This window comes from Monomorium pharaonis, chromosome 3 (assembly GCF_013373865.1).
Source record: "Monomorium pharaonis isolate MP-MQ-018 chromosome 3, ASM1337386v2, whole genome shotgun sequence".
NCBI lineage: Eukaryota > Metazoa > Arthropoda > Insecta > Hymenoptera > Formicidae > Monomorium > Monomorium pharaonis.
Window position 1 is genome coordinate 17,330,284 of NC_050469.1, and position 16,658 is coordinate 17,346,941.

The 16,658-nt window shown below is 33.7% G+C and overlaps 1 protein-coding gene across 11 annotated transcripts in view; it reads left to right on the forward strand.

Moving 5' to 3' along the window:
• LOC105832211 (calcium-binding mitochondrial carrier protein Aralar1) overlaps positions 1-16,658 on the forward strand; it is a 261,123-nt gene that overhangs the window by 213,143 nt on the left and 31,322 nt on the right. The window contains exon 17 of one of the 11 annotated variants that reach the window (XM_036284218.1): positions 216-650. The exons of the other annotated variants lie outside the window; for them this stretch is intronic. Within the exon in view, the coding sequence (XP_036140111.1) occupies positions 216-412 (197 nt within the window). The 3' untranslated portion in view covers positions 413-650. Of the gene's footprint in view, positions 1-215; positions 651-16,658 lie in introns of those variants that run through there. 11 annotated transcript variants of the gene reach the window in all.

A 16,658-nucleotide genomic window follows, 5' to 3' on the forward strand; every position in this document is an offset into this window, starting at 1 on the left:
GAAAAATAAACTGTTTAACAATATGTTCAAATCTTTTAACAAATTTGTATATGTAAAATATATATATACTATATATAAATTCCTTAAAAGTATAAAACTAATTATTGTCAATCAGTGAACAAAATGCGGGACTAAATGTTAAATAAAATGTATTATGAAAGATATATGTATATTTTCACAAAACTGACCTAATTTTCTTCTATCCCTTCCGATAGTGTCATCTCGTCCTCGTCCTCATGTTTGCTGCGTGCAATGGGTTCGTCGTGTTCGTCGCGTGCAATGGGTTCGTCGTGTTCGTTGTTCCACAGATCGTGTCCTCTTTTATTTTGGTGACCTCTTTGTGCACGTTCCAAGTTGTTGCGAAGTTTATTCCTATACCTTTGCTTGGCTGTTCGCACAGCATCCCTCATAATCATTTGGAATGTAGCCCGCATTGGTTTTTCGAAGTTTTTATTTTCACATACAGTATCTGCAAAACATTGTATTAAAATATCATCGAATAACTTAAATTTAGTATCAGTATAATAATCATACCGTAAATAGCTTTAACTAAGCGGGTATTAAATAATGGTCGTTTGTTGCGCCTTGCGGTACAACAAATGATTTTTGCCGTACCGTGCGGTGCGACAAAAGATCTTTAGGGATTCGTTGCTGCCCAAGGAGTAGGAACTCGCGGAAAGAGGCGGCTTTGGTTGGTAGGGTCCTCAAATCACTCACTCACTAATTCTAAGTTAATTTAATAGAAAAGATTTATTCTGCTTGTAATGTACAATAGCGGTGGTCGGCGAAGGTGCCGCGTCGGGTTACACTTGATTAGATACGGCGCGTGACTCGGAGTTAACGCGTCGTCTCTTCGCTCGCTCGAGGTTTGCTTGCGGCTCGTCCCGAACTCGTGCGTAATTTACTCGTGCGGGCCGTACGTATCGGCTTGATAGCTTATCACTGATCCCACGGGCCGCTGTTCGGCAGCAGCTTAAATAGTGTCGTAGATTTGATTATTAGTGGGGGCATCGGGCCCTCCGCATGACCATATATGGTCATTCCCGCGCGCATCCGGCGCGCGGGAAATATTTGCGAGCTTAGCAACAATTGCCAAAATGCAGGTATGCATTTCCGGTGGCATGATTGTTGCTAAGCTGGCTTCGCTAATTCCTTAAGGGGTTACACCAACCTAGACGGTCGAAAAACAGGCCTAACTTTGATATTTTATTCCTCCTAAACGGGTAGTGGGAATTAAATAAAATTTTGTCTGATTATTGACTTATGTTTCGACAATAAAAAAAAATTTTTTTATTAAACAATGGCGATGGAAAGCAGAAATATGGCCGTCGACACACATTAAGGTTTGGAAAAACGCATTTTGCGGTGACCACTGTCCCGTCTAAACGATCCATTTGAAACAAAAAAACAAAATGGTGTTTTTAAGCTAACAGTAGTGGTTTGTCGGTGACGATCGCCGATTGTCGATTTTATCGTTTGTTACAAAATGGCGATGAGTTGAAGTTAAAATTAAAAAAAAACGAAAAATTTTCGTCTTTTTCATTTTTTTAATTTTTAATGAAGATCGATAAAAAAAAACAGATCGTCACCGACAAAAGAATGTTTCTGAGAGTATTGTGTAAAAATTTGAAAACGATCCATCGATTAGTTTTTGAGATCTGGTGGTCACCGACTTTGAAAACCATGTTTCGAGAAAAACGCGTTTAAAGTTCAAGTTTAAAGTTTCAAGTTTAGTTGTACTATTGTTAACAGCCGAATTTTGCACTTTACCTCTAGTCAGCAATTCCGGGGCCATATGAGATTCCTTCCACATCAATAGCAGCAGCGTTCTGTGAAGACTTCTGTTGATGGCGAGCAATCCTTCCTTTGCGCGTCACCTTCTGCGCTCGTACTTCGGCCACATCGATGCGCGCTCGGTCTTGATTTTCGCAATATACAGCACAATTCTTTTATTATCATTAATAAATGTGCGGCAGTACCTTCATTAAGTGTGTATGCAGCAATATTGGCAGCAATTTGCACAACGTATGCACCGCTGTGCTGCACTTTTGGCGCTATGCGCCAAATCAGATTGTTCAAACTTTCGTTAATGTTTTGTGTAAATCCACCGACGCATTTCTTCAGTAAATTATCACTAGAAAGTTGTTTTCAAATATTGGACGAATGGCTTTAATCACATCATCGTCCAGTGGCGATTTATGTTGATATTGCTCCAATTCGAGTACTCGAACGCTCGATCCCGACTCAACTCTCTGTAATTCCGGCATTTTTTCAGATATCAACATAAAACTTTCAGGATATATTCTCGAAACTTGAAGCTTCAAGAAAATGTAATAAAAAAAAAATTGAATTTTTTTTCTCGCTAGGTTGGTGTAACCCCTTAAGGTGGCTGGTGCGTTGCCCTGTGCGATGATCGGCCGGCAGCGCACGAGGCATATGTCACCTGACACCTTGTGATAGCGAGCCTTCCTCGGCGAGCTATATGATAATTTTAATACTCTATATTCTTTATTTATAATTTTATTGGTTGTGAGTGTTTCGCTCACAACAAGTTTCACGACTAAACCGAGAGATATGAAGTCATCAAGCGATCTTGGAATACTTCCTTTGTGCATAAATTAATGCTTTCTTTGGCATTAAAGCCACTAATAAAAATCAGATAATTCACCTATAAGAAAAATTTTGTTACATTTATATTTCTATTTATATATGTGTCTTTACATCTAATTTACTAAAGTGTATTTTTTTTTAATTATACAAAAATATATATGATAAACTTATTTGTTTTACATACCAGTGTCATATTCTTTATCGGTAGCAGTTTCAAATCTTTCGACATCCGCTACTGATGACACTGATAAAAATGTCGGTTTCTCAAGTGTATGTCCTTGGCTATTTTTACTCGTCTGCTTTAAGATTTTGTCCAATTTCTGATGTATTTTTGGAAATGATGTTCTGTTGTGACGTGACGTTTTTCGTCAGTCACAAGGGCCGGAGTGCCCGACCGGGAAAAGGTCATTTGGGGCCGCTCATTACCCCGAGCGGGGGAGGAGCGGCCTCTCCTTTTCTAAATAAGATTTCTGTAGTTCTTAAGACACGTAGGTATCCGCCAAGCGGAAGTCGCGACCCGCGGGAGAAGTGGTGCGCCAAGATGACCATTTGTGATCAACGGAGCAGCCATCGAGGGAAGATGAGTAAGAAGCATCGACGACCGAGCGGCGGGGCCCCGGACAGCCGGAGGACAGCGAGCAAGGGCAAGTAATTGTGTACAGTACCGAGGTACGTTGGAAAAGTCAGGGGACAAACACTGCCGTTATACTGTATTGTAGAGAAAGGAGCAGCAGTCCGGTGCAGCCGGAGGCGACGCCGGGGAGAAAGCATGCGCCCTTACACCCGACAACCAGGGTGGAGAAAGCCCCAGCCGGCGCGGTAGCCACGGCTCCAAGGAATAGGCCGGACGGGGCCCGATCAACCCCGAGCCGGCCCAGCGGCAGCCGACACGGCAAAGGACATGGTGGCGTGCAATCCGCGGCTTTCGAATTACGCGGCGTCACGACCAGAGGCGCCCTCGGACGCTGAGATCCTGCAGGACGGGCGTAGAACCCCCATCGACTAGCGATCGGTGTGCGCAAATCGAAGCGCGATCGATGCGCGGGCCGCTGCCGGCGTCCGCGGCGCCCCCGACCGCTCACGGTTCGTCACTGTTCGGCGAGATAGCAACGAGAGCGGTTCCACGGCCATCGACGACGCTACCCTGCTTGTAAGCCACCACTTCGACCACGCGGTAAGAGCGAAGACGGCCGGCCCGGCCTTTAGTGAGAATTAATTACCCTACCGAGCGTTCGGTGGGCGAATCTATTATTCTCGGGATACCGAGAGTCGAGTCACCGCGTAGCAGGGCCGTGTCGATCTTCGCCTCGTATAGATTAGTTATTGCGCCTAGTGTCTCCTCCCTCGGGGGGGTATGTCGAGCCGACAGTCGATCTTTGTATTTGCGTAAGAAGTAAAGTCTCGCGACGGGATAGCGCGTAAAGTAATATTCGCCGGGATTCATCTGCCGCATACCGAGAGTGTGAGCCGGTTGCGCAGTACCGAGGCGGGCTTCCGCAGATGAGAATTTCTGTACGGAAGGCGCCAGTTACGTAGCGGCCTATCCCGTTCATCGCCTATTAAGTATTGTTAACGTCGTGTGCCGTCATATTGAACGTAGATTGTAGTCTGTGTAGAGTAAGCTTTGAGCTATTGCGAATGTTGAGTTAAGTACGCTATAGCCGTACCAGGCAGTTCTGTATAACGATTAGATTGTAATCGATGACAACGCTGTTGCCATTCTAACTTCAATACATGCTTATTATATTTATTCAGTCGATCTAGTTATTCACGCGAGACCTCTCCTCTCTTATTCCGCGTACCGAGAAAGAACCTCGCCCCTCTGCCATTTCGTGTGGAGGCGGGCTAGCCGGCATTCGGCCGTCGTGCGAAGTACCGAGAGTATTGCGAGTTTTGTGCGGCGCGGATTACGCGCCTGGCGCCCAACCTTTTGTTGAGAAGCACGGCGAAGTTGTAGACGCGAAGAGAAATTAATGTCGCACTGTAAAAATAATATATATAAATAATTAGAATAATAAATTTAAATAATATACACATAGGTCAGTATTCAGAACGCACTTACAAAGATATTAGCGCGTTATTATTCAATAAAAGAATTTGTATTATGTTATACAGATTCTTCTATTAGCTAACAACGTGTTAATATCTTTGTGCATTCTGAATACTGACTATAATACATCTAAATAGTATATCATATTTAAATAAAAAATAAATAATATTTAGTGCTTATATATGTATATATATATATGTATAATGTATTTCAAAACTTACTTCATTTCCAAAGCCAATTGATCAATTCTTCCATGTATTGCTCTGAAAATATTTATTTGCAAATATAAGTGTAAATTAGGTATACTTAGTACAGTATATTTATATGTATATTTACATATTTATGAAATATTTTCTGCTTAATTCTATTATACTTACTGAATTTCCGGCTTAACGTTGTAAAACTCTTCTGAAGTTTATGATGGTGGTATAAAACTTTGGCGATGACTCTCATTTTGCCAGATGTTTGAATCATGAAACTTAGGATCATATGTTAATGTATTCAATCCACTATTAATATATTGTTTATGAGTAGATGTATGTGGAGCGTACGTGGTTGTTTGTGCTAAATTATAATTTTGTGGTACATAGTTAATTGGTTGTAAACTATTGTTAGAATGTGTCGTGTGATTAACATTCAATAATTGTGTGTAGGTTGGTGCATGGGATGTGATACTGAGACTGAATCTTGTCTGAGTAAAAGGTTGTGTGTAAGTGTTTGTGTTATTGACATGTGGTGTAGTTGATTGTATATAATTAATAAGTGGATCGGGATGAACATGCATATTATCTCTAGAGGAATCATTCTCCAAAACTCCCCTTAATTCAGCGACATCGTCGTTTAATGGGCTGTTTGGTTGTTCCATCGGAGTTTTTCTTCCTAAATTTTTTTCTGCTTCCCCTTCATCTGATGATGTTGTCTGATATCGTCGCGGTTTGGTGATGTTTTGCCGTTTGGGATGACTGCTCGTTTCTTTCATTTTTCCTATAATATATATATATATCATATAAACACACACCACACACACACACACACACACACACACACACACACACACACACACACACACACACATATATATATATATATATATGGGTGTTGTGTATATAATTTACATATTTATAGCATTAATTACATCTCAAGGGAAGAAAATTGCTAATAAAAGTTATATCATAATCATTCTGTCATTGGCTAACATATAATATTAAGTGGACATTATTGCAATGCCAATGCAGGACAAATACAGAACAGAGATGACACGTAATGTATTATTTAGATTTCTATATATATACTAGATAGCCATTTAAATAGATATTTATTTATATGATAAAGATGGTGAATTGAAGGCAATCATTTATAAATAGATAAAATAAAATTAATCGTATTATTCTTATGGCAGCCGCGATTACGGAATGGCAACTTACTATATATTGGCAATTTTCTCTTCTTGAGGTATTCTATTAATTATAAAGTGGAAGAAAAGAAATATATATATATATATTAAAATATCAGGGTCAAAAAAGAGAAGTTAATACAGTTTTTTGAGCACAGCATTCGATAAAATCATATTATATATACAAAGAGATAGAATCTTCAACAAAATTACAACATACAATTTTTTTTTAATTAATTTGGATTGTATGGACTATTTTGTGAAAAAATATTTATATAAAATAGTAAATTAATTGAGAAAGAGAGAGAGAGAGAGAGAGAGAGAGAGAGAGAGAGAGAGAGAGAGAGAGAGAAAGTTATAATATTTCGTATACTTACGTATATATATTGTTATATATATTTTAAGAATAATTTCTACTTTAATAAGCGCAGAAATGTGATAACATCTAAAATGTTTTAAGAAAATTTAGGTACTATTTTATTAAGCTAAACGAGATGATAAATTAATATACTAACCTGTGTTTAATCATCCTGGATTCTATTCCTTTTTTATACATTATAGGCTGTATTCAGACACTTACAAAGATGTTAGCGCGTTGTTATCCCATAAAAAAATTTGTTTTATATAATACAAACACTTCTATTGGATAACAAAGCGCTAACATTTTTGTAAGCGCATACGGCTTATATCTACATAATTAGCTAAATAAAACTATAAATTTATACATATGCATGTATAATTGCAGCAACTACATATTCGCTAATTTCGGGCTCACCTTCATTATTATTATCATATATCGACAAATCACCCCAATAAGACATTTTATAACATTTGACGCGAAATTGATTTAATTGAATACCAAAAATTTCACTACTTAATGTGGAACATTTAAATATTTGACATCCTGTAGATAAAATACCAGCATTGTAGAATGAATCTACTTTTTCTTTCTTCACAACTAGATAATGTGTGATTTTATCTACTAAGATATTTACAATGAGGCAAATTGATCCGTCGTGTAAAATACAACAATTATTTCGTATATCTAAACTTACAAGAGAACCTCGCGAACTCGAAAATTCTGATTTTAATGAAACTTGGCATAAATGTAGAGGGGGTAAATACATGAATTTCGAAATTTATCGTAGCTGCCCATAAACGGTTTAAAGGGGTGAAACTACCCTTCAAAGAGTGAGACATTTTTCGTTTTCTCGATATATCTCGTAAACTAAACAAAATAATAAAAAATGTTTTATACAAAAGTTTTACAATAAAAGTACGTTTCTAACTACAGTAATTAAATTTAAAAAAAAAATTTTTTAACAATTTTTTTTAATTAAAAAAAAATTTTTTTTTTTTAATTTTATTAATGTAGTTAGATAGAGATATTGTTACCATAAAACTTTTGTATAAAACATTTTTTTATATCTCCAATACTTTTTGAGATATATCGGAAAAAGCAAAAATCTGCTCTACACTATGCATTGAAAAAAGCATGAGAGAATGCGATAGCACCGCGACGGAGAGCGTTAAAAAATATTAAAAAAAAATTTTTTATTAAGGTTTATTTATGATATTGAATATAATATGAGATACTAAAAATATAATAAAATAAAATAATATAAAATAATAATATTTTGTATAATATAATAATATGTAATAATATAATATAATAATGTCGCACCGTAAATGCATGCTGATGTGAGTGAGAGAGAAAGAGTAAATAATATTAATATAATATAGTAATATAATAATATAATATAATATAAAATATTTATATCCAGACTTCTTGGTCCGGATCCATTAGCGGTGACATGCCAAAAAGTCGACGCAGATCGACGACATCTGGCAATCCAAATCGCCATATGATTCGTCAATTAAGGCATTATTTTGCTCTCTGTCGATCTTGCGAAAGTATCGCGTCCAAAATCTTTTTCTTATATTAATAAATCCATGTACGTGGATGTTATAGAGATATATCCATGTCTAGATACAAAATTAACATATTTTAGTGTGGCATTATACATTGAACAACAATATACTTTGAATCAGGGTAATGAAAATGCAAATTAAAAAATAATGCATTACTTATAATTTTTTAATAAATAATTATTTCTTTACTTATTAATTAATAAAACAATAATGCGTAATAAAAAAAGTCGCATTACTTATTTCAAAAGTAATGCATAATTGAGAATCTTCGTATTGGTTATTAAAAAAATATTTTTTAATAAAACCGTAATGCATTACAAAAAGTAATGCATTATTTAGAACCCTGCTTTGAATATCTAATAAAAAACTTATTCGTTGATTAATCGGTCCACGCACGGACACCAGACCCTCCCGTAGAGGGATGATTGTAGGGTCATTTGTTGGTATTTCCACTATAGTATTATTAAGGAATGACAGACGCTGCATCGGTTCTTCACCCACAAATACATACTGAAATTATATTATTAACATTATTAACATTATAATTATTTTTACACCACTGCACATAAAACTTGCACATACAACTTGCACTACTTACGCCATCAACAGGGTATTTGATTCTTATATGCTGCATCTTCACGGTATAACAAATGCACACTTCGAATTAAGATTAACGTTGAAGATCAGACCTCATTATAATATATTGAAGATCGCAATTTAGATTATTTATCTTTCATTAAAGAAAAAAAGGTAGACTTTCTTATAGTTCAATCACAATTAGCAATTTTGTTCTTTAATAAAAGATAAGTAATCTAAATTGCGATTAAAACTGTCAAAATAAATACGTGATGTATCGTTTATTAAATTTAGATTAGTCACGTATTGTAAACATGACGATATTTTTCAGTAATCTTCTCTATTCGAAAGATTCTAATTAAGATATAAAGAAAGATATAAACAAGGTTATATAAATGATAAGGCTCTGTATATAAAAGAAATGTTACTTGTACCAACAAGTTTAACGATTCTAGTGTTAAAAATTTCCAAAGTTTAGTTTGCACTGAAAGTATTTGTATCTATAATATAACAAAGCAAAATGGTACACGTGAATCCTACAAATGTTCTTAATATGTTAATTCTTTCATTCCAAATTTCAAATATTCCACAAACACCTGTAAATAACAAAAAAATAGAATTACACGATACTATAAAGGATATTATACAAAATTCAATGGATGATATATCATTTATGGTACAAACCGATACTACATTAGAATTTGAAAATTATTGGGACTCAAACTTATCCGAAGCAGAATTTGTCGCGGATGACGAAATAGAAGAACTTGAAGACAATGATGAATATGAAAAAGAAGATAGTTCCCAGGTAGCAAGCCCACGTCATTTTGACGTCCCAAAATGGTCATATCTGGTCATATGTCGTCAAAATGACCATTTTTTTATATGACCTAAAATTGACGTCATGATGACGTCATTTCGAAGTCATATTTCAGTCATGATCTGACGATTATTTTCCCAGACAGCACACATCCAAAATCGGGACATAAAGACGTCATTAAGACGTATTTTAGACACGGTCTAAAGCGGTGTCTATACAATGAGATTTAAGGCGTAAGGCATAAGCATATTATATAAGCATATTATATTCAACTTTAAGAGAACTTTTTTAAGAAAACATTTAGATATCTTGGAAATAATTTCAAAATGTTCAAATTAACCATTTGAACGCTTTAAAGTCTTACAAGGGAACGGACAGAACTGTCCCTCACCGATTTTAATGAGCTTCGGATATGTTGTAGAACATAAGAAAATATTAGACCCATATTTTTTTTTATCTGCGTATCTCGACATTTAGGGGTTGAAACCACCCCTCGAAAATAACGCATTTTTTCGTTTTTTGCGAATATCTTTGAAACTATAAGGTTTATGAAAAAATGTTCTATACGAAAGTTTTATGGAATTTTATACTCTTTACAACAGTATATTTATATTTTTTAAAAATTTCAAATTTTTTAATTTAACCCACCCCCCATCCCTTTTTTTCAACATTTTAAAAATTTTGTAAGGACAAAAATTAAAGAGCATTAAAAGCCGAATCCACCCATATATAATAACATATGGGTTCCATCATTCTCAATTATTAGCAAAACGAGATAGTAATCTCGCGCTATAGGTGCTGCGCTAGAAGTAGTGTTGCGTTATTTCTTTAGTCGCGTCACACTCAATAACTGCCTCTTCTGCGTATATTTTTATATTAAAACATAAAAATGGATTAATCTTAATTATATAATACGCAACGTATTACACGATATAAAGCATAAATGCATATATATAACAAAAGTAGCATATATATACGTATGTGCCTACGTACATTTTCATTGTTACAAATATAAATTAATATTAAGCAAAATATTTTTTAACATTTAAAACTGCAAATACAATATAACAAAATATATAATATCAAGAGAAAAATATAAAACATAAACTGCAATAACTATTTGCATAATTATATTATTTACACTATATGCACGTAGCACGCTCTGATAATAAAGATAATATAAGTATATAAGTATATAATTTAATTTAATTTGAAGTTTGAAAATATATTTATACGGATGTATATATACATTTTGCATACGACACGGACAAATAACTTTAATATCAGTGTTGATAGAGGGACCGGTTGTTTTGGCGCAAGTGCATCACGTGAGGCTTCAAAAAAATATCCATTAGTAATAGGAAGGAGATCTTTGATCGTACATCTTGCACACGACAACGTATAAATATAGTAACAGTGATAGACGGATCGGTTGTTCTCGCGCAGGCGTGAGGCTTCAATAAAGCATCATCTCCTTCCTATTACTAATAGATACTTTATTGAAGCCTCTCGCCTGCGCGAGAACAACCGATCCGTCTATCACTGTTACTATATTTATACGTCGTGTGCAAGATGTACGATCAAAGATCTCCTTCCTATTACTAATGGATATTTTATTGAAGCCTCACGTGATGTGCTTGCGCGAAAACAACCGGTCCCTCTATCAACACTGATATTAAAGTTATTTGTCCGTGTCGTATGCAAAATGTATATATACATCCGTATAAATGTATTTTCAAACTTCAAATTAAATTAAATTATATACTTATATACTTACATTATCTTTATTATCAGAGCGTGCTGCGTGCATATAGTGTAAATAATATAATTATGCAAATAGTTATTGCAGTTTATGTTTTATATTTTTCTCTTGATATTATATATTTTGTTATATTGTATTTGCAGTTTTAAATGTTAAAAAATATTTTGCTTAATATTAATTTATATTCGCATTTGTAACAATGAAAATGTACGTAGGCACATACGTATATATATGCTACTTTTGTTATATATATGCATTTATGCTTTATATCGTGTAATACGTTGCGTATTATATAATTAAGATTAATCCATTTTTATGTTTTAATATAAAAATATACGCAGAAGAGGCAGTTATTGAGTGTGACGCGACTAAAGAAATAACGCAACACTACTTCTAGCGCAGCACCTATAGCGCGAGATTACTATCTCGTTTTGCTAATAATTGAGAATGATGGAACCCATATGTTATTATATATGGGTGGATTCGGCTTTTAATGCTCTTTAATTTTTGTCCTTACAAAATTTTTAAAATGTTGAAAAAAAGGGATGAAGGGTGGGTTAAATTAAAAAATTTGAAATTTTTAAAAAATATAAATATACTGTTGTAAAGAGTATAAAATGCCATAAAACTTTCGTATAGAACATTTTTTCATAAACCTTATATTTTTAAAGATATTCGCAAAAAACGAAAAAATGCGTTATTTTCGAGGGGTAGTTTTAACCCCTAAATGTCGAGATACGCAGATAAAAAAAAATATGGGTCTAATATTTTCTTATGTTCTATAACATATCCGAAGCTCATTAAAATCGGTGAGGGACAGTTCTGTCCATTCCCTTGTTAGTGCTAAATAGATCGCAATTTCCATCAAATTATAAAGGTTATGGAAAAAGTTAAATTTAACAATGAAATTAATAAGTAAATAAGTTAGTGCTATTTATTTTTAATGTTTTGCAAAATTTAATTGCTTTTATAAAAAATAATATAATTGCGACAGTTTATAACATATAGGTATATGTAGACAATAACAAGTACCCATATCGATGATTCAAACTGGCGTAGCAGATAGAGTACAAGGTTTGTAATCCTAAGGTCCAGGGTTCAAAACCTACCAGCGGCAAGTAAGAGTAAAATAAAATAATATAATTTAAATTTAATTAATTAATAAAAATTTGTCCCGAATTTAGTACGTATTGTTGATAAGAATAATTAAAAAAAAATGAAATTTTTATTTTATTCTTTTATTTTTAGTTGCAGTTTAAAGATATCCGATTTAAGAAATCTTTTAGATATTAGTTTCATGATATCTTTCTGTTCTCAAAAAACGACGCATTGGTTAACATTCTGACATTATATGTTATCTTTTAGAAGTCTTTTTATGTTATCATTTTCAGAAACAGGATATCTTTTAGAGATCTTTTTGACAACATATTGTTCACGTCATTCTATGACGTCAAAATACATTTCATGACGTCAGGAATTTGTGACATTCGACCGTCATTTTAATGTCATAAGGGCGTCATTGCTTGACGTCAAGAATAGTCAGTAAATGACCATTTTGGGACGTCAAAATGACGTGAGTTTGCTACCTGGGTTGTACATCGAAAGAAGGCAAAATTATAAATATTCACTATAAAAGGAAAGCTGTCGAATTCTGGAAAAGTGGAAAAAAAGGACGTTTCACTTTATCAACAGTGCAGCACCGTTTTAGAAAGGTAAAGTCATTACCGCAGCTATACCAGTGAGAACAATCTCTACAAAAAGGGGGTACTCATAGAGAAAAATTATTTCTGAATACATCTTCAAAAAATTCAAATACGCTAACGAAGAAAACAGTATTATTCATAATTTAGATTTGCGACGATGGGCGTTAGAAGCAAAAGAAAAAATTAATCTTCTTCATTTTAAAGCAGGAGCAACGTGGATATTAAATTTTAAAAGAAAGCATGGGATAGTGTCAAGAAAAATAACAAAATTTATAAACCGTTTATCAAAAACAAATCAAGAACAATTACAAATTGCATGCCAAGAATTCATAAGTTCTGTGAAATCATTTATAGATCTTTTTGAATTACAAAATATATATAATGCAGATGAAAGTGGTTTCAATTTGGAGATACATTCAGGCAGAACGTTAACAAACCAAGGTGTTAAAACAGTCGAAACCATAGTTCAATCACAATCAGCAATTACACACAGCTACACTATTATGCCCACAATTTCTGCAAGCGGGCAATTACAATCACCTCTTTATTTGGTATTAAAAGAAGCCAGTGGAAGTTTTGGACCACGCGTAGGAGAAACTTTGTTTAGACCTGCAAATGTTTATATCGTAGCAGCAAATGTTTATATCAAAATCAGGAAAATTAACCACACAACACTTTCAATCTTGGTTCAAAAATGTATTTTTACCTTCAACTGGAAGCTTTAGAGTATTATTATTAGATTCTTGGAGCGGTCATTATCCCGTTAGTCTACAAGAATTTATGCCATCTAAAGATAAAGATGTACGGATTTTAACAATACCAAAAAAAAACCACAGGAATGATTCAACCCCTTGACGTGTATGGATTTAGAATATGGAAAAACTTTGTGAGGACATTTAGTGATCGAGTTACATTGTTAAATTATGATATTAATTTACATTTAAGAAATAATATCATTAAATTACAATCGTTAACTCATATACAGCTGTCCTCTCCACGATTCCATAATTTTTTCAAATACGCCTGGTTTAAAAGTGGCTACATCGAAGAACGGCCGTCAAGGTTTGAAAATCCAGTCGATTTTTGTTTCTCCGGAAAAGATATACATGAAATTCCACGTTGTTCCACATGTGGTGAACCTGCTGTAATACGTTGCTCCTGGTGCATGAAGTATTTCTGCATGTATCATTTTTATGAAGAATACCATAATTGTAAACACTACGAAATATAAGAATTGTTCGTAAGTAACAAATTTCTTATTTAGATAATTATAATGTTTATTAGTAATGTTTGTAATAATTTAAATGTTTTTTTATACATTATAGACAAACTCTATGTATAAATCGTAAGACGGAAGGACAAAATAATTTTTCCAGAATATTATACAATATATCCAAAGTCCTTCCAGAGCATGCTGAAAGTACACCACCGCAGATTTTAGGGATGGAAATCATACTCCTATCAGGAACTCTTTGGCATATCACCGCTAATGGATCCGGACCAAGAAGTCTGGATATAAATATTTTATATTATATTATATTATTATATTACTATATTATATTAATATTATTTACTCTTTCTCTCTCACTCACATCAGCATGCATTTACGTGCGACATTATTATATTATATTATTATATATTATTACATTATACAAAATATTATTATTTTATATTATTTTATTTTATTATATTTTTAGTATCTCATATTATATTCAATATCATAAATAAACCTTAATAAAAAATTTTTTTTTAATATTTTTTAACGCTCTCCGTCGCGGTGCTATCGCATTCTCTCATGCTTTTTTCAGTGCATAATGTAGAGCAGATTTTTGCTTTTTCCGATATATCTCGAAAAGTATTGGAGATATCAAAAAATGTTTTATACAAAAGTTTTATAGTAACAATATCTCTATCTAACTACATTAATAAAATTTTGAAAAAAAATTCTTTTTAATAAAAAAAAATTGTTAAAAAAAAATTTTTTTTTAATTTAATTACTATAGTTAGATAAAAGTACTTTTATTGTAAAACTTTTGTATAAAATATTTTTTAATATTTTGTTTAGTTTACGAGATATATCGAGAAAACGAAAAATGTCTCAATCTTTGAAGGGTGATTTCACCCCTTTAAACCGTTTATGGGCAGTTACAATAAATTTCTAAATTCATGTATTTACCCCCTCTACATTTATGCCAAGTTTCATTAAAATCAGAATTTTCGAGTTCGCGAGGTTCCCTTGTTAGTAAAATTTCGTTATATATGATTTTGCGATACTAACAGCTGTTGAGATTAACGTTAGACGGAAGAGGACCTCCGTTGTACGCTGTAAATACTTGTGTAGACGGAAAATGAGTTTGGCCACGATTTGAATTTGTTTCACGACCTTTTAACTCTGTCATTCTATTAGCAAACTGTTGAAGGGGAAAATAAGGTTTTCTACAATATTTTCTAAAAAATGACATATTATTTTCATATGGGAAAGCAGAAAATGTGTCAAGAGGACCTAGCTGTCGCACATCATTTGTAAGATGCAGAAGACCGTGCACATTATATGAAATAAATGATAAGCCATAAAGATTTTCATATCGAGTAACAAATTTTTGTAAAGCAAGTTCAGCAAAGTTTAAATGTGCTTCTGATGGTGATGAAGAAACTAATATTCTCATGACAGTATGCAAAAACAAAAAATGAGTATATATTTGTAGATTTAAGATACCGTGCGTTACAACTGGACCTGTATACAACAAAAATTGACGAAATTTAGTTGCCTTGTATTTAAGAAACGTATAAATTGCTCTAGGATGTCTTACAAATTCTACTGGACAATATGTTTTAAGATGCTCTAATCTTTGAGATATTATAGAAATGGATCTTGCTGACAATTTCGAGAGACGTGAATATGTTCCACTTATCCATGTAGATAAGAATTTTTTCATCGCTCCTAAGCATACTAGATGCATATATTTAAAAGAAATTTGTGAGATCATACCCATAGGTAACATTGACAGTGGACTTCTGCCATGTTTATGATGATCCTCATCTATACATCTGAAATATTCTTCATTAGTTCGAAGAGGATGATAAACACCACCAAACGTATATCTGCTATCACATCGTACACCAGAAACTTTACATTTTGAACATGCCCACATAGAAATTGGTATCCAGTGGATGTCTAATGGACGTCCATTAAACCTTCATAGATCCATGGGACGTCTATGTCCATGGTGGAAGTCAGATGGACGTTCATTAGAGGTCTAGTAAACTTCCTTAGCTCCATTGGAGGCTTACCTCCATTGCGGAAGTTAGATAGACATCCATTAAGGATCCAGTAAACTTCCATGGCTCCATTAAAAGTTTACCTCCATGGCGGAAGTTACATAAACGTCCATTGAAGATCTAGTAAACTTCCATGGCTTCATTGGAGGTTTACGTCCATGGCGGAAGTTAAATAGATGTCCATTAAAGATCCAGTAAACTTCTATGGCTCCATTGGAAGTTTACTTTCATTGTGGAAATTAGATAGACATCCATTAAGGATCCATTAAACATCCATAGCTCCATTGAATGTTTTCTTCCATGGTGGAAGTTAGATAGACGTCTATTAGGGATCCACTAAACTTCCATAGCTCTATGGAACATTTACTTTCATGATGGAAGTTAGACAGACGTCTATTAAGGATCCATTAAACTTCCATAGCTGTATGGAACATTTACTTCAATAGTAGAAGTCAGATAGACGTCCATTAGAGATTCACTAAACTTCCATAGTTCTATGGAACATTTACTTCCATGGTGGAAGTTACCCAAAC